The 23,548-nt window shown below is 39.7% G+C and overlaps 1 protein-coding gene across 1 annotated transcript in view; it reads left to right on the top strand.

The window, feature by feature from the left end:
- LOC139753474 (uncharacterized) overlaps positions 1 to 23,548 on the top strand; it is a 116,621-nt gene that overhangs the window by 64,335 nt on the left and 28,738 nt on the right. Inside the window, 1 exon segment of the mRNA XM_071670035.1 lies at positions 6,995 to 7,078. Within this exon segment, the coding sequence (XP_071526136.1) occupies positions 6,995 to 7,078 (84 nt within the window).

The raw sequence follows: 23,548 nt of genomic DNA, 5'->3' as shown, positions 1-23,548 counted from the left end.
ACACACATACATACACACACACATATATGTGAGTAAGAGCAAGGTTATTAGGTTCAGTAGGGTTGAGGGATTAGTTGATTGGGAGGTAATTTTGAATGGAGAAAAACTGGAGGAAGTGAAATGTGTTAGATATCTGACAGTGGATTTAGCAGTGGATGGAGATGTGGAAGCGGAAGTGAGGGGGCGAAGGTTCTGGGAGCGTTGAAGAATGTGTGGAAGGCAAGAACGTTATCTCGGAGAGCAAAAATGGGTGTGTTTGAAGGAATGGTGGTTCCAACAATGTTATATGGTTGCGAGGTTTGGGCTATAGATAGGGTTGTGTGGAAGAGGGTGGATGTGTTAGAAATGAAATGTTTGAGGACATTATATGATGTGAGGTGGTTTGATCGAGTAAGTAATGAAAGGGTAAGAGAGATGTATGGTAATAAAAAGAGTGTGGTTGAGAGAGCAGAAGAGGGTGTATTGAAATGGTTTGGCCACATGGAGAGAATGAGTGAGGAAATATTGACAAAGAGGATATATGTCAGAGGTGGAGGGAACGAGGAGAAGTGGGAGACCAAATTGGAGGTGGAAGGATGGAGTGAAAAAGATTTTGAGCGATTGGGGCCTGAACATACAGGAGGGTGAAAGGAATGCAAGGAATAGAGTGAATTGGAACGATATGGTATACCGGTGTCGACGTGCTGTCAGTGGATTGAAGTAGGACATGTGAAGCGTCTGGGGTAAACCATGGAAAGTTTTGTGGGGTCACATTTGTTCACAATCAGTCTCTAGTTGTTATGTTTAATGCACCAAAACCACAGCTCCCTATCCATATCCAAGCCCCACAGACCTCTGAATGCTTTCCCTGAATGTTTCACATACCTTGGTTCAGTCCATCGATGGCACTTTGACCCCAGTATACCACATCATTCCAATTCACTCTTTTCCATGCACAGCTTTCACCCTTCTGCATGTTCAGGCCCTGATCGCTCAACATCTTTATCACTTTATCCTTCTATCTCCAATTTGGTCCCCTGGTTCTCCTTGTTTCCTCCACTTCTGACAAATGTATCCTCTTTGTCAACCTTTCCTCAATCATTCTCCCCATATGTCCAGATCATTTCTACACACCCTCTTCTGCTCCCTTACGCACACTCTTTTTATTTCCACACATCTCTCTTATCCTTTCATTACTTACTTGATCAAACTCCTTCACATTGCATATTGTCCTCAAGCATCTCATTTTCAACATATCTGTCCTCCTTACACAACCTTATCTATAGCCCATACCTCGCAACCATATGATATTATTAGGACTATTATTCCTTTTTTGCTCTCCTAGATAACAATCTCTCTTTCTACACGTTCTTCATCACTCCCAGAACCTTCACCCCAACCGCACCCGATGACTCACTTCTGCTTCCATGATTCCTTTCATTGCCAAGTCCACTCTGAGATAACTAATATGCTTCACTTCCTCCAATTTTTGTATATATAAGAGAGAGAATAGGTACCAAGATTGATCCTTGTGGAATTCTAATTGTTTTGTCTGACCTTCCTTAAGCTTAACCATTGATTACTGCTCTTATATTTACAGCCAGTCATCCAGTTTCTTAGCCACAGAAGTCTATCATTATTTATACCATGCCATATAACTTTTGTTAATAAAATTTTGATAATGGAATTGTATCATATGCTTTATGAAAATATATATGAATGACTGGAATTGCTAAGATTGAATATATCATAAAAGAAATCTTGCAGATTTGTCAGATATGACTTACAAGATTGAAAACTATGCTGTGATTTGTCAGATGTTGATCTTTTAAATGATTTGCAATCTTGTCTCATTTAATGGTTTTAATGAGTTAGTCATATATGGATATCATGTTAAATAGATGATTTGTGAGCAGGGACTTACTGACATCTTTGAATATTGTTGTTGAACTGGCAAACTTCCAGTTTCATGGAACTTTCTCATTAAGAAGAGGTGTATTGAGAGGAGTCTAGGGTTTTTACTGTCTTGAGTAGCTCCTTTCATTGTTCTTTGATAAAAGTTACCAGGACATATTGTTTATTTTACAGTACTTCCATTCTGTTTAATGCGTATGGCATGTCTTAATATTTTGTGAGAATGTTGCAAAATATTATCATCAGCTAGAAGTGGGACTGCAGATGGTGCATGAATCGTTTTTCTCGGTGGTAAATACAGATGAAAAGAAATTATTTAAGAATTTTACCTTAACATCATCATGAAGTGACTTTTCATTTTCTGAAAGTAACAAATCAATTGCCTGTAGTGACTTTCTTACTTCACACATAGTTATTAGATTCATTAGGGTTTCTTTTGCTATTTTCAACGATATATGCCTCATATTGGTGTATAATTTGACTTCTGAGTTTTTATTCATTGTTACAGATTTATGTAATCTGTTATCATGTTGGTTATTGCTCTCTGTAAGCTTCTTGTGTGCTTTCTTCTTTGGCAACAGCCAGTTGTTATTTCAGCATTCACTATTTGGGTGTTCAGAAAAATCACTGTTATGCATAGGTTCACATTTCCTGCTGTACAATGAGTGACTTACAAAGCCATATCCATGTTCTCTTCAGTTTTGATTTTTTCCTTGCCTATCTTGTTCAAGAGCATTGTAAAGATCATTAAAACTTGCATTTGGGAAATCTGGTATCTTTACATGAGCATTATGTTGACTAACTTTTAAAACAACATTGAAAGCTATCTTGAAAGTAATTCGCTAGTGATCACTTGTACTGAACCTTTCTTCATCTATGAGATTGCTGATCAGGTCCTTGTTTGTATCTAGAATGAAGACTGATATATCCATATCATGAGTAGGTTTGTGAAAGTTTCTTTATGTAAGTTCACATCCAGAGCTACATGAAAGGGCTTCTCCTCACTTTGATATCATTACGTTGGAATCCCCCATTAAAATCATATCATGTTCATCAAGAGTTTATGAAAACTGATTATAAAGACTTTTGTCTATATCACGTGTTAGTGTTTAGGACCTGTAAATTAATCCTACTCTTATCTTCTTGTGAAGCTCCTTTTTTTTGTAAGAAATGGGGTATGTCATTACAATCTCTACTTTTTCAGCATGGTACAGGGTTGATTAACTTTGGTTAAATTCAAAATACCACGACAACCTATTATAATTATTTTTTATTATTGTACTTTGTCGCTGTCTCCCGCATTAGTGAGGTAGCACAAGGAAACAGACGAAAGAATGGCCCAAGCCACCCACATACACATGTATGTACATAAATGCCCACACGAACACATATACATACCTATACATTTCAACGTATACATACATATACATATACAGACATATATGTATATACACATGTACGTATTCCTACGTGCTGACTTCATCCATTTCCTCCGCCAGCCTGCCACACATGAAATGGCACCTCCCTCCCCCCGCGTGTGTGGGAGGTAGTGCTAGGAAAAGATAATAAAGGCCACATTCGTTCACACTCAGTCTCTAGCTGTCATGTGTAATGCACCAAAACCACAGCTCCCTTTCCACATCCAGGCCCCACAAAACTTTCCATGGTTTACCCCAGATGCTTCACATGCCCTGGTTCAATCCATTGACAGCATGTTGACCACAGTATACTATATCGTTCCAATTCACTCTATTCCTTACATGCCTTTCACCCTCCTGTATGATCAGGCCCCGATAGCTCAAAATCTTTTTCACTCCATCCTTCCACCTCCAATTTGGTCTCCCACTTCTTGTTCCCTCCACCCCTGACACATGTGTCCTCTTTGTCAATCTTTCCTCACTCATTCTCTCCATGTGACCAAACCATCTGAATACACCCTCTTCTGCTCTCTCAACCACACTCTTTTTATTACCACACATCTCTCTTACCCTTTCATTACTTACTCGATCAAACCACCTCATGCCACATATTGTCCTCAAACGTCTTATTTCCATCACTTCCATCCTCCTCCGCACAACTCTATCTATAGCCCATGCCTCACAACCATATAACATTGTTGGAACCACAATTCCTTCAAGCATACTATGTACTTTTGATATTATTTCGTATTATGAGAAAATTTTGTTTTTGTTGTGCCGTCAAGGTAGAGAGATCCCATTTATTATCAAGATACCAGTTTTAACTTTTTTCTGATGTAATCACCTCTGTCTCTTAAAGGTTTTTCATATACTGCATGCATTTATATACTGAGAACAGACAGGCTTGCTGCACGAGCAACATTCTTTAATCAAAGGACATCTCTCAGATAGTTTAGTGGTTGGCCATTCTTCGCAAATCTGCCTGGCTGCATGCAAACATTCTGAATTTCACTTGTTGAGGTGAAGGTTAGCTAACAGACTATACTGAGACATTGTCTCAGAGAAGAGGCTAATTTTGTATCTGGCCCTAAGGAGACCTTGAGTTACTAAGTTATCCGTGTTACATAGTGAAAATAAGGTAGATGTGATATAGTTTCGTAGTAAGGTGAGGGCCAGAAACAAAACTTTAAAAGGAGTATGTGGACAGGTTCATGATATTAGTCACCCATGTTATGCTCTTATGTAAGTGGCATCAGTATAAGCTGGCAATGGGGCTAAAAATGAGAAGGTAGGAGTACACCTACAGTATTGGGACAGTTACCTACTTACAGTTGTATTAAGTCCTTGGCTAGGTATTTGTCCCTTGATTTGTAATTTTCTTGTTATGTATTCATGGCCAGCCTGATTGAGTTGGACTGCTCTGTTGGAGACATCAGTCAGATAATTGGCATGAAAAAATGTTTGAATATAACTACTAAACCTTTGAAGCAAGGAGACCTTTTTTTGTGTGCTCCAGTTATTCAGATGACATTACACTCCTCTGTTGGAATATGATTGCAATTTGCATTGAGGAGATTAGCTTTTAATCTAAGTGACAATCAAATGATGGTGTGATTTCTTCATCATTAGTTGTAATGTTGATTGCACATTCTTGCATTGTGTCGCATTAGTCATGTACAAGGTGAAATGATTTTTTATCATATATAACACTTTGTTAGATATTGGCATGATTCATGAAAAAGTCTGAATTATATACTGTAACAAGTGTGTAACTTATTCTTAACAGCCATGTATATCTTCCAGTTGCTCTTTGACCCCAGTGTCGGGTTGGTATGGAAATGTCTACTGATAAAGGAAAAAAGGAAATGATACCTGGAATGACTTGTTTCTTTACAGATGTCTTACAGGATTTTTCTTTTAATGAAATTAGCATTAATGTAACATTAGGTGACTATTATAAGGTATATAATGAGGATGTAGTTGTTGAATTATTACGTATTAGAAAATGTCTAAAACATCAGAAGCTGTTATTTTGGAAAGTAAGATAAATTTAGATCAGAAGGAAGGGTACAGCATGACACTCTTTTACAATAGTATCATGACTAGTATTATATCGAAAACTGATAGATCATACATAGGGAAATTTCCAGAAATCATACTATACTGTATTTCAAATTTAGAGTGCTCATTATAAGTTAATTTGGTTGTTAGGAGGACAAAGAGTGATGAATAACAGGCTAATTTATCTTTGTTCCATGTTGAAGAAGGGTCTGGAGGTCTCCCTTATTTAAAATCTTGGGTCAACGAGGATACTTAGAATGACCCATATCAGCACTTATTATGAGTTGTTTATTAGATTTTCGTCTAAATTAACTCAAAAGCATTTCCGTTTTCTGTAAAAGTAACTTAACAGGTATGAGTTGTAGCTGATAATGTATGATGGATGATTGTTTTATACAGAAAACACTGTAACAATTTGAAAATAACTGATTATTGTAATGGAATTATGAAAAAATGCGTACGATACTTTATTTATGAAACGTTAGATCTTTTGCTAAGAATGCAAACTATTTAATATAGTATGATAGGTTGTATCCCTTGGGATAGGGGATTAAGAATACTTCCCACGTATTCCCTGCGTGTCGTAGAAGGCGACTAAAAGGGGAGGGAGCGGGAGGCTGGAAATCCTCCCCTCTTGTTTTTTTTTTTTTTTTTTTTCCAAAAGAAGGAACAGAGGGGGGCCAGGTGAGGATATTCCACAAAGGCCCAGTCCTCTGTTCTTAATGCTACCTCGCTAACGCGGGAAATGGTGAATAGTTTAAAAGAAAAAGAAAGAATGATAGGTTGTATTGATTTGAGTAGTATTTAAGCTAAAATGATCTTTTACAATTCTCATGAGGGAAGTAATATATATTGTATTGCAAAAGCAGAGTTGTTCTTATCCATTTTTTTAGGCTCGCCAGAGTACTGATTTGGTTAAGATATGTGGAGTCCCCCTAACAAAATACAGTTTTAGAGTAGTATTTGTAATGTTGATGGTTACATTCATTAAAGAATGATGTAATTAAGAGAATCTTGAGATATTACTTTTTGTCCTTTTAAAAGATATTAAACATTTTAGAAATTAACCTGACACAGTATGTCAGTATGATAATTTGAAGATTAAGTAGTGTTGATAAACACATCACTCTCAACCTGGAATAATGAAGATTCATGCACCAGTATATTTTGCAGTTGTTGTAAAATATATATTCATCAGTTAATTATACCTGAGTTATTGTGATACATATTGAAATGTTAAGTGATGTGCAGTATACATACAGTGCTCATTCTTGTTAAATAGTTGAGGTGTATTAGAATTGGCATGATTTTTGAAGCTATTTTTTAAGCTTTTCAAGGCAGTTTGCTGAAAAATCACAGTCATCTACTTGCACTCTTTACACTTTACACATCTTCCAGTTCTGGTATTTCAATGGTTAAGATCATAATTGATGCACTCTGAATGCTTTCACTCTAGTTTTCTTGCCTTATGAACATAAGCTGTCTTTTTCAGTGCTGTTTTCCATGATGCTAGTTATGTAGATACTTCTCAACATTGTTTGGAGTGGAAGAATGAAAAAGAAAAGTTTTTGATGCCTTGTAAAACTCATTCTCACTTGTGTAATTCTTTTTGGACATTTCAGCCTATAATTCATCATTATTTGGCTTGGACCTTCTATTAACGAACACTAGTATTGGTAAAGGAGCAACTAACGCGTTGCTCGCAAGTGAGTAATTCTGTTACCTGAAACCCCAGATGTCACTGCATGATGTGCATATTTTGATTTGTTAGGCAGCTTGCAGAATTTTGCACTTTTTGATTTCATGTTTATTTGCATGGTGTAATTGATTTCAAGCTTCGTGGTTTATTCTGCACGTGTTGTTTCTCATTTTCTCTTTGTTTGAAGTTTGTTGCTGTTACATTGCAGTACATCCTTTGCTTTGTGTACAGTATGTCAGATATCAGAAATATATTGTCAGTCGTTGCCAGCTACTGTAATGTATTAACCTGATATTTTTAGTTTCAGGGGATATGAAAATGTGATAGATATATGTATACATAGAATAGGTGTATATGATCTTTATATATATATATATATATATATATATATATATATATATATATATATATATATATATATATATATATATATGATACCTAGTAGGGTTTAGTTGATCTAAAGAGTTATAAATTGAGTCCATGATATTAGGACCTTATGTATAGGGTTTGCTTATTGTGTGTAAAGATATATATTTATAAATGTTTGGACATTATCAACATATTACATACATTACTTCATTTCCTTACATCCACCAAGATGGTACAAACAATCTTCTGTCTCCAGATCTATATGACTCCAAACATTCCATTGTTTTTTAGAACAGTTTTCAGTCAAGGAAAAGCTCTTTCATAAAACGTCAGTAATAGCCTCAAAGTCTTCATTTTTCTTCTGCTCTTAAACTCTTTAAGTCATCCATCCTACATCCATCCTATTCATTTCCTTACTATCTCAGCATTCCTTACTTTGCTTTTTTCAACAGTTTCATATATTCAAAGACTTTTCTGACTGTTTCCCTGTAATCTGTTTCCATATTCCTCTTTTAGGAAACCCATCTTAAAATAGCTTGTACTGTCTGATTCTGTTATTGTAGACTAATTTACTCCCATAGGTGATAAGTTGAATCTTGACATATAACAAAGGTCACATCTACCTCCTCTTCTGTTTCTTTCATGTTCTTTGTCTGGGTTTCAGAGCTAATTTGCATTTAAAAACTCACTTAGGTATTTCAGTATTCATTCCTTAATCTTAGGTAAGTTAGCTCCTTAGATACATGCAATTCTACACCCTTTCTAGCCATAAGCTGTCCAACCAAATCAGGCACCTTGTCTCCCCATTCTCGAACACTTCCAACTAATGCTTGTTACCATACACTTCCAGATTTTTTTTCCCTTTCAAATTTCTTCAAAAGTCTTTCATTTTCACTTTGTTTCACCCATGAATATGTTATCTTCTAATAATAACTTTTTTTTTTTGTAAATCCTACCCTTTTCCAGATTTTTTTTTTTCGCTGTCTCCCGCGTTTGCGAGGTAGCGCAAGGAAACAGACAAAAGAAATGGCCCAACCCACCCCCATACACATGTATATACATACGTCCACACACGCAAATATACATACCTACACAGCTTTCCATGGTTTACCCCAGACGCTTCACATGCCCTGATTCAATCCATTGACAGCACGTCAACCCCGGTGTACCACATCGATCCTTTTTACTCTATTCCTTGCCCTCCTTTCACCCTCCTGCATGTTCAGGCCCCGATCACACAAAATCTTTTTCACTCCATCTTTCCACCTCCAATTTGGTCTCCCACTTCTCCTCGTTCCCTCCACCTCCGACACATATATCCTCTTGGTCAATCTTTCCTCACTCATTCTCTCCATGTGCCCAAACCATTTCAAAACACCCTCTTCTGCTCTCTCAACCACGCTCTTTTTATTTCCACACATCTCTCTTACCCTTACGTTACTTACTCGATCAAACCACCTCACACCACACATTGTCCTCAAACATCTCATTTCCAGCACATCCATCCTCCTGCGCACAACTCTATCCATAGCCCATGCCTCGCAACCATACAACATTGTTGTAACCACTATTCCTTCAAACATACCCATTTTTGCTTTCCGAGATAATGTTCTCGACTTCCACACATTCTTCAAGGCTCCCAGGATTTTCGCCCCCTCCCCCACCCTATGATCCACTTCCGCTTCCATGGTTCCATCCGCTGCCAGATCCACTCCCAGATATTTAAAACACTTTACTTCCTCCAGTTTCTCTCCATTCAAACTTACCTCCCAATTGACTTGACCCTCAACCCTACTGTACCTGATAACCTTGCTCTTATTCACATTTACTCTTAACTTTTCCTGATACTACATATATTTCCTGCTAAAACTTATATTACTACTCTGCCTATGAAGATGTAAGAAAGACCTAGAAACATAAAACACCTGTATAACCTCAGACATTATCAGAAAATAGTTAATGATCTATCCATTTACACAGTTTTATCTTACCCATGAAATTTCATCTTCAGTGCCTCAAATTACTTTCCCTACCATAGGTTTTTAACACACCCACATGTACTTCCTATCAGCTTATTCTTAAGCTCCCTCCAAGTCTATAAATGGTAAGCATCTTTTCATTCTCTTTCTAGTCATTTTCTATGATCTTGAGCCCTATCCAGGACTTACATAAAAAGGGTGTCTGGAGAATAATTTTTACTTGGAGGATAGCACCTTTACCATTGCTAGTGGCAGCATATTGGTTGTTTACTTTTAACACATTGTAAGCAAACCCTTGCTAATTGCAGTTTTCTAACAGATAATGTTACTTCACCTCATGTCATTATTACACAGGTGATGTAGAGGACAAGTGTTTGGTAGCCTCCAGTTTTTACAGTATGACTTAAAGAGTATAGTCACTTCTCTGCTTATTGGTATTATTCCTTCAGTTGCATACACATGTGCTTAGTAACTGCAGATAATGATAGAATGATGTAATCTTCCGTTCAGTGTGCCAGACAATTGTGGTTTCAGCTTAAATGTTCTTCAGGGACAAAACATTGATCTCAGGTCAGTATATTAGTTGAGCTGAGTAACAAGTGAGCAAACCTAGTCTTGAGTTGAGTTATAACTGGCACCCAAACCCATATGAAAGAAATCACCCTTGCTAATAGCAGCCAGAACTGCAGGTGAGAAGTGCCTCAGTGGAGGTCGACTAGTTTTGTGATCGATTGGTCATTTACAGAGGACATATCCTAAGTTGCCTCTCATAGTCTTTTGTCAAAACACTCAGCATTTTACTGGTCATTTCAGGTGTAGGAGATGATCAAAAGTTAGGCAAGCTGTGCTTGTGTGAAGGCACAGAGGATGCTTGATGAAGTCTGATGGATTTTTTAATCTTGTTAAACAGACCAGTCCATATTGGTTGATTCTTTTTTATTGGCCACCTGCAAGTCTCCCACAACTGAATGGGGTCACACCCATAGCTAGCATATCTTAACAGCCTCATTCCCTTTGTTCCATTTTGAGCATAGACCCCTAGCATAGCATGCTTCTGCTTTCTTGATTGCATATACTAGAGGCATAATCCACTGTACTGATATTGTACTAGTACATGTGTGAATTTTGAAGTGTGATTATTTCTTGCCAGTCTTGAGAACTAAGATCAGGCAGTAGTGAATTGACCCCCATGGCTGATACATCTTCCACCTGGCATCTGAAACAAGGGCAATGATTTGATGAGTCCTTTGCATGATTTAGTTGTACTGTATTAAGAAAAACAAAGGATCATAGAGTGAAGGATAGGACTTCAGTATGCTGGTGCTTGGGGGACATAGGATGTGAATCATTTATTGTCTGTAGATGATATGGCTGTAGTGGCAAACTCCAGAGAGAGAGATTCCAGAAGCAGGTGACAAAGTTTAAGAATGTGAAAGGAGAAAGCTGAGAGGAAATATGAATAAAAATAAGGTAATAAGCAGGAGGATAAAACAAGATGGTTTGAGTTTGAGTTAGAATGGGGAGGATGAATTGGAATGCTTTTGTTACCTGAGGGGTTAAGTTAATCTTTGGGTGGAAGTTATGGCTAAGGTATAGGGTGCATGCAAGAGCATCTGGAAAGGGTGATCATTGTCTGGGCATAGATGATGTGTGTGAAGTATAGTAGTCCTGGCTTTGTTGTATGTTGAAATGGTTTGACATAGGGAGAGGATGAGTGAAGAAAGACTTATAAAGATCAGAATCAGAAGTGGAGGGACCAAGGGGGAAGGGAAAGACTGAAAAATGGAAGGATGAAATTATTCAAGCATTAGGGTAACAAAGCCTGAACATTCAGGTGAGTGAGAGGCATACATTGGTTTGAATGAAGAGATTGACATGGATTGATAGGTTGTCAGCATACTGAATCAGGGTATATGAACCATACATGGTAAATCAAGGAATAATCTGTAGGCAGAAAAGTAGAAAATTTTTTTGCAGTTTAAAAACTTTATTTGTTATCCATTAAAAAATGAGAGAAGTACATGTAAGATTAAAGGATATGTACAGAAAAGTGAGGTAACATTACTTACATAACTGAGTTTGGAAAACTATGTGAAAAGGAAAGTTGAGAGTAACTGAATAAGAGCAAGGTTGTTAGGTTCAGTAGGGTTGAGTACTAGTTTGAATGGGGAAAAATTGAAGGAAGTGAAGTGTTTTAGATATCTGAGAGTGGACTTAGCAGCGGATGGAACCATCTAAGTGGAAGTGAGTCACAGGGTGGTTGAGGGGGTGAAGGTTTTGGGAGTGACGAAGAATGTGTGGAAAGAGAGAATGTTATCCCAGAGAGCAAAAATGGATATGTTTGAAGGAATAGTAGTCCCAACAATGTTATATGGTTGCAAGGCATGGGCTGTAGATAGGGTTGTACAGAGGATAGTGGATGTGTTGGAAATGAAATGTTTAAAGACAATATGTGGTGTGAGGTGGTTTGATTGAGTAAGTAATGAAAGGGTAAGAGAGATGTGTGGAAATAAAAAGTGTGGTTGAGAGAGCAGAAGAGGGTGCGTTAAAATGGTTTGGACATATGGAGAGAATGAGTGAAGAAAGATTGACAGAGGATATATGCATTGGAGGTTGAAGGAACAAGGAGAAGTGGGAGACCAAATTGGAGGTGGAAGGATGGAATGAAAAAGATTTTGAGCGATCAGGACCTGAACATACAGGAGGGTGAGAGGCGTGTAAGGAATAGAGTGAATTGGAATGATGTGGTATACCAGGGTCAACGTACTGTCAGTGGACTGAACCAGGGCATGTGAAGCGTCTGAGGTAAACAATGGAAAGGCCTGTGGGGCTTGGTTGTGGATAGGGAGCTGTAGTTTGGGCGCATTGCACAAGATAGCTAGAGACTGAGTGTGAACGAATGTGGCTTTTTTTGTCAGTTTTCCTGGCACTACCTCGCTAAAGCAGGTTGTGGCAATGCTGTTTCCTGTGGGGCGGGGTGGCGACAGGAATGGATGAAGGTAAGCAAGTATGAATATGCGCACGTGTATATATGTATATGTCTGTGTATGTGTGTATATAGGTATGTATATGTTGATATGTATATGTATGTTTATGTACTTGTACATATTCATACTTGCTTGCCTTCATCCATTGTTAAGAATAATTTGTAGAACCTACTGATGAGGGTCAGTGGAGGGGGCATGAAGAGGATGGAGGAAAACAGGTGGATGAGTTTTTGTTGCAAAATCAATAATGACTCTTATGAAAGGAATACATGTAAATCTAAAGGATCCGTGAAAGTGAGTGTGCTAATTTAACTTATATGGCTATGAGATACCCATAAAGGTGAGTGATACTTTCTCTAATGGAGTTGGTGGAGGAGGGGTTGGTGGGTTTTGTGAGCCTCGTGATTTATATCTAAAGAATGACATTTTAGTTATTTATGATCATAATTTACACAGATAAGCATACATTTTTACTCATGTATTAACAGATATATATATATATATATCGATCCAATTCACTCTATTCCTTGCCCTCCTTTCACCCTCCTGCATGTTCAGGCCCCGATCACATAAAATATTTTTCACTTCATCTTTCCACCTCCAGTTTGGTCTCCCACTTCTCCTCGTTCCCTCCACCTCCGACACATATATCCTCTTGGTCAATCTTTCCTCACTCATTCTCTCCATGTGCCCAAACCATTTCAAAACACCCTCTTCTGCTCTCTCAACCACGCTCTTTTTATTTCCACACATCTCTCTTACCCTTACGTTACTTACTCGATCAAACCACCTCACACCACACATTGTCCTCAGACATCTCATTTCCAGCACATCCATCCTCCTGCGCACAACTCTATCCATAGCCCACACCTCGCAACCATACAACATTGTTGGAACCACTATTCCTTCAAACATACCCATTTTTGCTTTCCGAGATAATGTTCTCGACTTCCACACATTCTTCAAGGCTCCCAGGATTTTTGCCCCCTCCCCCACCCTATGATCCACTTCCGCTTCCATGGTTCCATCCGCTGCCAGATCCACTCCCAGATATCTAAAACACTTTACTTCCTCCAGTTTTTCTCCATTCAAACTTACCTCCCAATTGACTTGACCCTCAACCCTACTCTACCTAATTACCTTGCTCTTATTCACATTTACTCTTAACTTTCTTCTTTCACACACTTTACCAAACTCAGTCACCAGCTTCTGCAGTTTCTCACATAAATCAGCCACCAGCGCTGTATCATCAGCGAACAACAACTGACTCACTTCCCAAGCTCTCTCATCCCCAACAGACTTCATACTTCATACATATATATATATATATATATATATATATATATATATATATATATATATATATATATATATATATATATATATATATAAAGGGCAAATGAGAGTTGGGGTGAGAGAGTATCATTAAATTTTAGGGAGAATAAAAAGATGTTCTGGAAGGAGGTAAATAAAGTGCGTAAGACAAGGGAGCAAATGGGAACTTCGGTGAAGGGCGCAAGTGGGGAGGTGAAAACAAGTAGTGGTGATGTGAGAAGGAGATGGAGTGAGTATTTTGAAGGTCTGTTGAATGTGTTTGATGATAGAGTGGCAGATATAGGGTGTTTTGGTCGAGGTGGTGTGCAAAGTGAGAGGGTTAGGGAAAATGATTTGGTAAACAGAGAAGAGGTAGTGAAAGCTTTGCGGAAGATGAAAGCCGGCAAGGCAGCAGGTTTGGATGGTATTGCAGTGGAATTTATTAAAAAAGGGGGTGACTGTATTGTTGACTGGTTGGTAAGGTTATTTAATGTATGTATGACTCATGGTGAGGTGCCTGAGGATTGGCGGAATGCGTGCATAGTGCCATTGTACAAAGGCAAAGGGGATAAGAGTGAGTGCTCAAATTACAGAGGTATAAGTTTGTTGAGTATTCCTGGTAAATTATATGGGAGGGTATTGATTGAGAGGGTGAAGGCATGTACAGAGCATCAGATTGGGGAAGAGCAGTGTGGTTTCAGAAGCGGTAGAGGATGTGTGGATCATGTGTTTGCTTTGAAGAATGTATGTGAGAAATACTTAGAAAAACAAATGGATTTGTATGTAGCATTTATGGATCTGGAGAAGGCATATGATAGAGTTGATAGAGATGCTCTGTGGAAGGTATTAAGAATATATGGTGTGGGAGGAAAGTTGTTAGAAGCAGTGAAAAGTTTTTATCGAGGATGTAAGGCATGTGTACGTGTAGGAAGAGAGGAAAGTGATTGGTTCTCAGTGAATGTAGGTTTGCGGCAGGGGTGTGTGATGTCTCCATGGTTGTTTAATTTGTTTATGGATGGAGTTGTTAGGGAGGTAAATGCAAGAGTTTTGGAAAGAGGGGCAAGTATGAAGTCTGTTGGGGATGAGAGAGCTTGGGAAGTGAGTCAGTTGTTGTTCGCTGATGATACAGCGCTGGTGGCTGATTCATGTGAGAAACTGCAGAAGCTGGTGACTGAGTTTGGAAAAGTGTGTGGAAGAAGAAAGTTAAGAGTAAATGTGAATAAGAGCAAGGTTATTAGGTACAGTAGGGTTGAGGGTCAAGTCAATTGGGAGGTGAGTTTGAATGGAGAAAAACTGGAGGAAGTGAAGTGTTTTAGATATCTGGGAGTGGATCTGGCAGCGGATGGAACCATGGAAGCGGAAGTGGAGCATAGGGTGGGGGAGGGGGCGAAAATCCTGGGGGCCTTGAAGAATGTGTGGAAGTCGAGAACATTATCTCGGAAAGCAAAAATGGGATATGTTTGAAGGAATAGTGGTTCCAACAATGTTGTATGGTTGCGAGGCGTGGGCTATGGATAGAGTTGTGCGCAGGAGGATGGATGTGCTGGAAATGAGATGTTTGAGGACAATGTGTGCTGTGAGGTGGTTTGATCGAGTGAGTAACGTAAGGGTAAGAGAGATGTGTGGAAATAAAAAGAGCGTGGTTGAGAGAGCAGAAGAGGGTGTTTTGAAGTGGTTTGGGCACATGGAGAGGATGAGTGAGGAAAGATTGACCAAGAGGATATATGTGTCGGAGGTGGAGGGAACAAGGAGAAGAGGGAGACCAAATTGGAGGTGGAAAGATGGAGTGAAAAAGATTTTGTGTGATCGGCTGCCTGAACATGCAGGAGGGTGAAAGGAGGGCAAGGAATAGAGTGAATTGGAGCGATGTGGTATACCGGGGTTGACGTGCTGTCAGTGGATTGAAGCAGGGCATGTGAAGCGTCTGGGGTAAACCATGGAAAGCTGTGTAGGTATGTATATTTGCGTGTGTGGACGTATGTATATACATGTGTATGGGGGGGGTTGGGCCATTTCTTTCGTCTGTTTCCTTGTGCTACCTCGCAAACGCGGGAGACAGCGACAAAGTATAATAAAAAAAAAATAAAAAATATATATATATATATATATATATATATATATATATATATATATATATATATATATATATATATATATATATATTTTTTTTTTTTTTTTTTTTTTTTTTCCCAAAAGAAGGAACAGAGAAGGGGGCCAGGTGAGGATATTCCCTCAAAGGCCCAGTCCTCTGTTCTTAGCGCTACCTCGCTAATGCGGGAAATGGCGAATAGTATGAAAAAAAAAAAATAAAAAAATATATATATATATATATATATATGGATTTGTATGTAGCATTTATGGATCTGGAGAAGGCATATGATAGAGTTGATAGAGATGCTCTGTGGAAGGTATTAAGAATATATGGTGTGGGAGGCAAGTTGTTAGAAGCAGTGAAAAGTTTTTATCGAGGATGTAAGGCATGTGTACGTGTAGGAAGAGAGGAAAGTGATTGGTTCTCAGTGAATGTAGGTTTGCGGCAGGGGTGTGTGATGTCTCCATGGTTGTTTAATTTGTTTATGGATGGGGTTGTAAAGGAGGTAAATGCAAGAGTCCTGGAAAGAGGGGCAAGTATGAAGTCTGTTGGGGATGAGAGAGCTTGGGAAGTGAGTCAATTGTTGTTCGCTGATGATACAGCGCTGGTGGCTGATTCATGTGAGAAACTGCAGAAGCTGGTGACTGAGTTTGGTAAAGTGTGTGGAAGAAGAAAGTTGAGAGTAAATGTGAATAAGAGCAAGGTTATTAGGTACAGTAGGGGTGAGGGTCAAGTCAATTGGGAGGTGAGTTTGAATGGAGAAAAACTGGAGGAAGTGAAGTGTTTTAGATATCTGGGAGTGGATCTGTCAGCGGATGGAACCATGGAAGCGGAAGTGGATCATAGGGTGGGGGAGGGGGCGAAAATTTTGGGAGCCTTGAAAAATGTGTGGAAGTCGAGAACATTATCTCGGAAAGCAAAAATGGGTATGTTTGAGGGAATAGTGGTTCCAACAATGCTGTATGGTTGCGAGGCGTGGGCTATGGATAGAGATGTGCGCAGGAGGATGGATGTGCTGGAAATGAGATGTTTGAGGACAATGTGTGGTGTGAGGTGGTTTGATCGAGTAAGTAACGTAAGGGTAAGAGAGGTGTGTGGAAATAAAAAGAGCGTGGTCGAGAGAGCAGAAGAGGGTGTTTTGAAATGGTTTGGGCACATGGAGAGAATGAGTGAGGAGAGATTGACCAAGAGGATATATGTGTCGGAGGTGGAGGGAACGAGGAGAAGAGGGAGACCAAATTGGAGGTGGAAAGATGGAGTGAAAAAGATTTTGTGTGATCGGGGCCTGAACATGCAGGAGGGTGAAAGGAGGGCAAGAAATAGAGTGAATTGGAGTCATGTGGTATACAGGGGTTGACGTGCTGTCAGTGGATTGAAGCAAGGCATGTGAAGCGTCTGGGGTAAACCATGGAAAGCTGTGTAGGTATGTATATTTGCGTGTCTGGACGTGTGTATGTACATGTGTATGGGGGGGGGGGTTGGGCCATTTCTTTCGTCTGTTTCCTTGCGCTACCTCGCAAACGCGGGAGACAGCGACAAAGTATAAAAAAAAAAAAAAAAAAAAAAAAAAAAAAAAATATATATATATATATATGTATTTAGGGAATCAGGGATGGATTGTGCAAAAGATGCTTGTAGCATGAGAAGCGTGGGAGGTGGGTTGATTAGAAAGGGTAGTGAGTGGTGGGATGAAGAAGTAAGATTATTAGTGAAAGAGAAGAGAGAGGCATTTGGACGATTTTTGCAGGGAAAAATGCAATTGAGTGGGAGATGTATAAAAGAAAGAGACAGGAGGTCAAGAGAAAGGTGCAAGAGGTGAAAAAGAGGGCAAATGAGAGTTGGGGTGAGAGAGTATCATTAAATTTTAGGGAGAATAAAAAGATGTTTTGGAAAGAGGTAAATAAAGTGCATAAGACAAGGGAGCAAATGGGAACTTCAGTGAAGGGCGCTAATGGGGAGGTGATAACAAGTAGTGGTGATGTGAGAAGGAGTGGAGTGAGTATTTTGAAGGTTTGTTGAATGTGTTTGATGATAGAGTGGCAGATATAGGGTGTCTTGGTCGAGGTGGTGTGCAAAGTGAGAGGGTTGGGGAAAATGATTTGGTAAACAGAGAAGAGGTAGTAAAAGCTTTGTGGAAGATGAAAGCCGGCAAGGCAGCAGGGTTGGATGGTATTGCAGTGGAATTTATTAAAAAAGGGGGTGACTGTATTGTTGACTGGTTGGTAAGGTTATTTAATGTATGTATGACTCATGGTGAGGTGCCTGAGGATTGGCGGAATGCGTGCATAGTGCCATTGTACAAAGGCAAAGGGGATTAGAGTGAGTGCTCAAATTACAGAGGTATAAGTTTGTTGAGTATTCCTGGTAAATTATATGGGAGGGTATTGATTGAGAGGGTGAAGGCATGTACAGAGCATCAGATTGGGGAAGAGCAGTGTGGTTTCAGAAGTGGTAGAGGATGTGTGGATCAGGTGTTTGCTTTGAAGAATGTATGTGAGAAATACTTAGAAAAGCAAATGGATTTGTATGTAGCATTTATGGATCTGGAGAAGGCATATGATAGAGTTGATAGAGATGCTCTGTGGAAGGTATTAAGAATATATGGCGTGGGTGGCAAGTTGTTAGAAGCAGTGAAAAGTTTTTATCGAGGATGTAAGGCATGTGTACGTGTAGGAAGAGAGGAAAGTGATTGGTTCTCAGTGAATGTAGGTTTGCGGCAGGGGTGTGTGATGTCTCCATGGTTGTTTAATTTGTTTATGGATGGGGTTGTTAGGGAGGTGAATGCAAGAGTCTTGGAAAGAGGGGCAAGTATGAAAGTCTGTTGTGGATGAGAGAGCTTGGGAAGTGAGTCAGTTGTTGTTCAGCTGATGATACAGCGCTGGTGGCTGATTCATGTGAGAAACTGCAGAAGCTGGTGACTGAGTTTGGTAAAGTGTGTGGAAGAAGAAAGTTGAGAGTAAATGCATTTTTTCCCTGCAAAAATCGTCCAAATGCCTCTCTCTTCTCTTTCACTAATACTCTTACTTCTTCATCCCACCACTCACTACCCTTTCTAAACAGCCCACCTCCCACTCTTCTCATGCCACAAGCATCTTTTGCGCAATCCATCACTGATTCCCTAAATACATCCCATTCCTCCCCGACTCCCCTTACTTCCATTGTTCTCACCTTTTTCCATTCTGTACACAGTCTCTCCTGGTACTTCCCCACACAGGTCTCCTTCCCAAGCTCACTTACTCTCACCACCTTCTTCACCCCAACATTCACTCCTCTTTTCTGAAAACCCATACTAATCTTCACCTTAGCCTCCACAAGATAATGATCAGACATCCCTCCAGTTGCACCTCTCAGCACATTAACATCCAAAAGTCTCTCTTTCGCACGCCTGTCAATTAACACGTAATCCAATAACGCTCTCTGGCCATCTCTCCTACTTACATAAGTATACTTATGTATATCTCGCTTTTTAAACCAGGTATTCCCAATCATCAGTCCTTTTTCAGCACATAAATCTACAAGCTCTTCACCATTTCCATTTACAACACTGAACACCCCATGCATACCAATTATTCCCTCAACTGCCACATTACTCACCTTTGCATTCAAATCACCCATCACTATAACCCGGTCTCGTGCATCAAAACCGCTAACACACTCATTTAGCTGCTCCCAAAACACTTGCCTCTCATGATCTTTCTTCTCATGCCCAGGTGCATATGCACCAATAATCACCCACCTCTCTCCATCAACTTTCAATTTTACCCATATTAATCGAGAATTTACTTTCTTACATTCTATCACATACTCCCACAACTCCTGTTTCAGGAGTATTGCTACTCCTTCCCTTGCTCTTGTCCTCTCACTAACCCCTGACTTCACTCCCCAGACATTTCCAAACCACTCTTCCCCTTTACCCTTGAGCTTCGTTTCACTCAGAGCCAAAACATCCAGGTTCCTTTCCTCAAACATACTACCTATCTCTCCTTTTTTCACATCTTGGTTACATCCACACACATTTAGGCACCCCACTCTGAGCCTTCGAGGAGGATGATCACTCCCCGCGTGACTCCTTCTTCTGTTTCCCATTTTAGAAAGTTAATACAAGGAGGGGAGGATTTCCGGCCCCCCGCTCCCGTCCCCTCTAGTCGCTTTCTACGACACGCGAGGAATACGTGGGAAGTATTCTTTCACCCCTATCCCCAGGGATAATATACATATATATATACATATACACACACACACACACACACACACATACGCACATACACACACACACACACACACACATATATATACATATGAAAAATGTAAGAAACAATTTAGAAAACAAACTTTTAGCTTGAAATGAATGAAAAAAAATGAATGTCACATAATGGTTCAACCTCTGGCTATGGAAAAGGAAATGTACAATTTATTCACACAAACGTCAATAGCAGTTCTCATCAATTTATAAGTGGTATAACTCTGGAAAACTTTAAATAGAATTATGAGTTGTGTGACACTCATATATATATATATATATATATATATATATATATATATATATATATATATATATATATATATATATATATATGAATATACTTCCCACGTATTCCCTGCGTGTCGTAGAAGGCGACTAAAAGGGAAGGGAGCGGGGGGCTGGAAATCCTCCCCTCTCTTTTTTTTTTTTTTTTAATTTTCCAAAAGAAGGAACAGAGAAGAGGGCCAGGTGAGGATATTCCCTCAAAGGCCCAGTCCTCTGTTCTTAACGCTACCTCGGGAAATGGCGAATAGTATGAAAAAAAAAAATAAAAATATATATATATATATATATATATATATATATATATATATATATTATATATATATATTTTATCCCTGGGGATAGGGGAGAAAGAATACTTTCCACGTATTCCATGCGTGTCGTAGAAGGCGACTAAAAGGGGAGGGAGCGGGGGGCTGGAAATCCTCCCCTCTTGTTTTTTTTTTTTTAACTTTCCAAGAGAAGGAATAGAGAAGGGGGCCAGGTGAGGATATTTCCTCAGAGGCCCAGTCCTCTGTTCTTGGCGCTACCTTGCTAATGCGGGAAATGGCGAATAGTTTGAAAGAAAAAGAAAAGATATATATATATATATATATATATATATATATATATATATATATATATATATATTATATATATATATATATATGTTCGCTGATGATACAGCACTGGTGGCTGATTCATGTGAGAAACTGCAGAAGCTGGTGACTGAGTTTGGTAAAGTGTGTGAAAGAAGAAAGTTAAGAGTAAATGTGAATAAGAGCAAGGTTATTAGGTACAGTAGGGTTGAGGGTCAATTCAATTGGGAGGTGAGTTTGAATGGAGAAAAACTGGAGGAAGTGAAGTGTTTTAGATATTTGGGAGTGGATCTGGCAGCGGATGGAACCATGGAAGCGGAAGTGGATCATAGGGTGGGGGAGGGGGCTAAAATTCTGGGAGCCTTGAAGAATGTGTGGAAGTCGAGAACATTATCTCGGAAAGCAAAAATGGGTATGTTTGAAGGAATAGTGGTTCCAACAATGTTGTATGGTTGCGAGGCGTGGACTATGGATAGAGTTGTGCGCAGGAGGATGGATGTGCTGGAAATGAGATGTTTGAGGACAATGTGTGGTGTGAGGTGGTTTGATCGAGTAAGTAACGTAAGGGTAAGAGAGATGTGTGGAAATAAAAAGAGCGTGGTTGAGAGAGCAGAAGAGGGTGTTTTGAAATGGTTTGGGCACATGGAGAGAATGAGTGAGGAAAGATTGACCAAGAGGATATATGTGTCGGAGGTGGAGGGAACGAGGAGAAGAGGAGACCAAATTGGAGGTGGAAAGATGGAGTGAAAAAGATTTTGTGTGATCGGGGCCTGAACATGCAGGAGGGTGAAAGGAGGGCTAAGAATAGAGTGAATTGGAGCGATGTGGTATACCGGGGTTGACGTGCTGTCATTGGATTGAATCAAGGCATGTGTATGGGGGTGGGTTGGGCCATTTCTTTCGTCGTTTCCTTGCGCTACCTCGCAAACGCGGGAGACAGCGACAAAAAAAAAAAAAAAAAAATTATTTATATTTTTTTTTATTATACTTTGTTGCTGTCTCCCGCGTTTGCGAGGTAGCGCAAGGAAACAGACGAAAGAAACGCCCAACCCACCCCCATACACATGTATATACATACGTCCCACACACGCAAATATACATACCTGCACAGCTTTCCATGGTTTACCCCAGACGCTTCACAATGCCTTGATTCAATCCACTGACAGCACGTCAACCCCGGTATACCACATCGCTCCAATTCACTCTATTCCTTGCCCTCCTTTCACCCTCCTGCATGTTCAGGCCCCGATCACACAAAATCTTTTTCACTCTATCTTTCCACCTCCAATTTGGTCTCCCTCTTCTCCTCGTTCCCTCCACCTCCGACACATATATCCTCTTGGTCAATCTTTCCTCACTCATCTCTCCATGTGCCCAAACCACTTTAAAACACCCTCTTCTGCTCTCTCAACCACGCTCTTTTTATTTCCACACATCTCTCTTACCCTTACGTTACTCACTCGATCAAACCACCTCACACCACACATTGTCCTCAAACATCTCATTTCCAGCACATCCATCCTCCTGCGCACAACTCTATCCATAGCCCACGCCTCGCAACCATACAACATTGTTGGAACCACTATTCCTTCAAACATACCCATTTTTGCTTTCCGAGATAATGTTCTCGACTTCCACACACTCTTCAAGGCCCCCAGAATTTTCGCCCCCTCCCCCACCCTATGATCCACTTCCGCTTCCATGGTTTTCCCTCCGCTGCCAGATCCACTCCCAGATATCTAAAACACTTTACTTCCTCCAGTTTTTCTCCATTCAAACTCACCTCCCAATTGACTTGACCCTCAACCCTACTGTACCTAATAACCTTGCTCTTGTTCACATTTACTCTTAACTTTCTTCTTCCACACACTTTACCAAACTCAGTCACCAGCTTCTGCAGTTTCTCACATGAATCAGCCACCAGCGCTGTATCATCAGCGAACAACAACTGACTCACTTCCCAAGCTCTCTCATCCCCAACAGACTTCATACTTATATATATTTTAAATATATAATAAAGGGCAAATAGAGTTGGGGTGAGAGAGACATTAAATTTTGGGGAAATAAAAAGATTTTTTGGGAAAAGAGGAAAAATAAAGTGCGTAAGACAAGGGAGAAAATTTGGGAATTGGGTAAAGGGGCGCAAGTGGGGGGGGATAACAATAGTGGTGATGTGGAAAAGGGAAATTGGAGTGAGTATTTTGAAGGTTTTTTGAATGTGTTTGATGATAGAGTGGCAGATATGGGGTTGTTTTGGTCGAGGTGGTGTGAAAAAAGGAGGGGGTTTTAAAAAAAAAAAAAAAATGTTTTGGGAAAACCCAAGAAAGGAAAGTGAAAGCTTTGGGGAAAGATGAAACCCGGGCCCAAGGCAGCAGGTTTGGAGGGTTTTTGCAGTGGAATTTTTTAAAAAAAAGGGGGGACGAAATTGTTGACGGGTTTGGAAAGGGTTATTTAATGTAGGTATGACTCATGGTGGGGTTCCTAGGTTTGGGGGAATGCGTGCATAGTCCCCTTGAAACAAAGGAAAAGGGGGTTTTAAGAGTGAGGCTAAAATTTAAAAGGGGTTATAAGTTTGTTAGTATTCCTGGAAAATTTATAGGGGAGGGTATTGATTGAGGGGGTGAAGGAAATGT

Source organism: Panulirus ornatus, chromosome 2 (genome assembly GCF_036320965.1).
Source record: "Panulirus ornatus isolate Po-2019 chromosome 2, ASM3632096v1, whole genome shotgun sequence".
Classification (NCBI taxonomy): domain Eukaryota; kingdom Metazoa; phylum Arthropoda; class Malacostraca; order Decapoda; family Palinuridae; genus Panulirus; species Panulirus ornatus.
The sequence above is the reverse complement of the archived record's forward strand: the minus strand, read 5'-3'. Positions and strand labels throughout refer to the sequence as shown.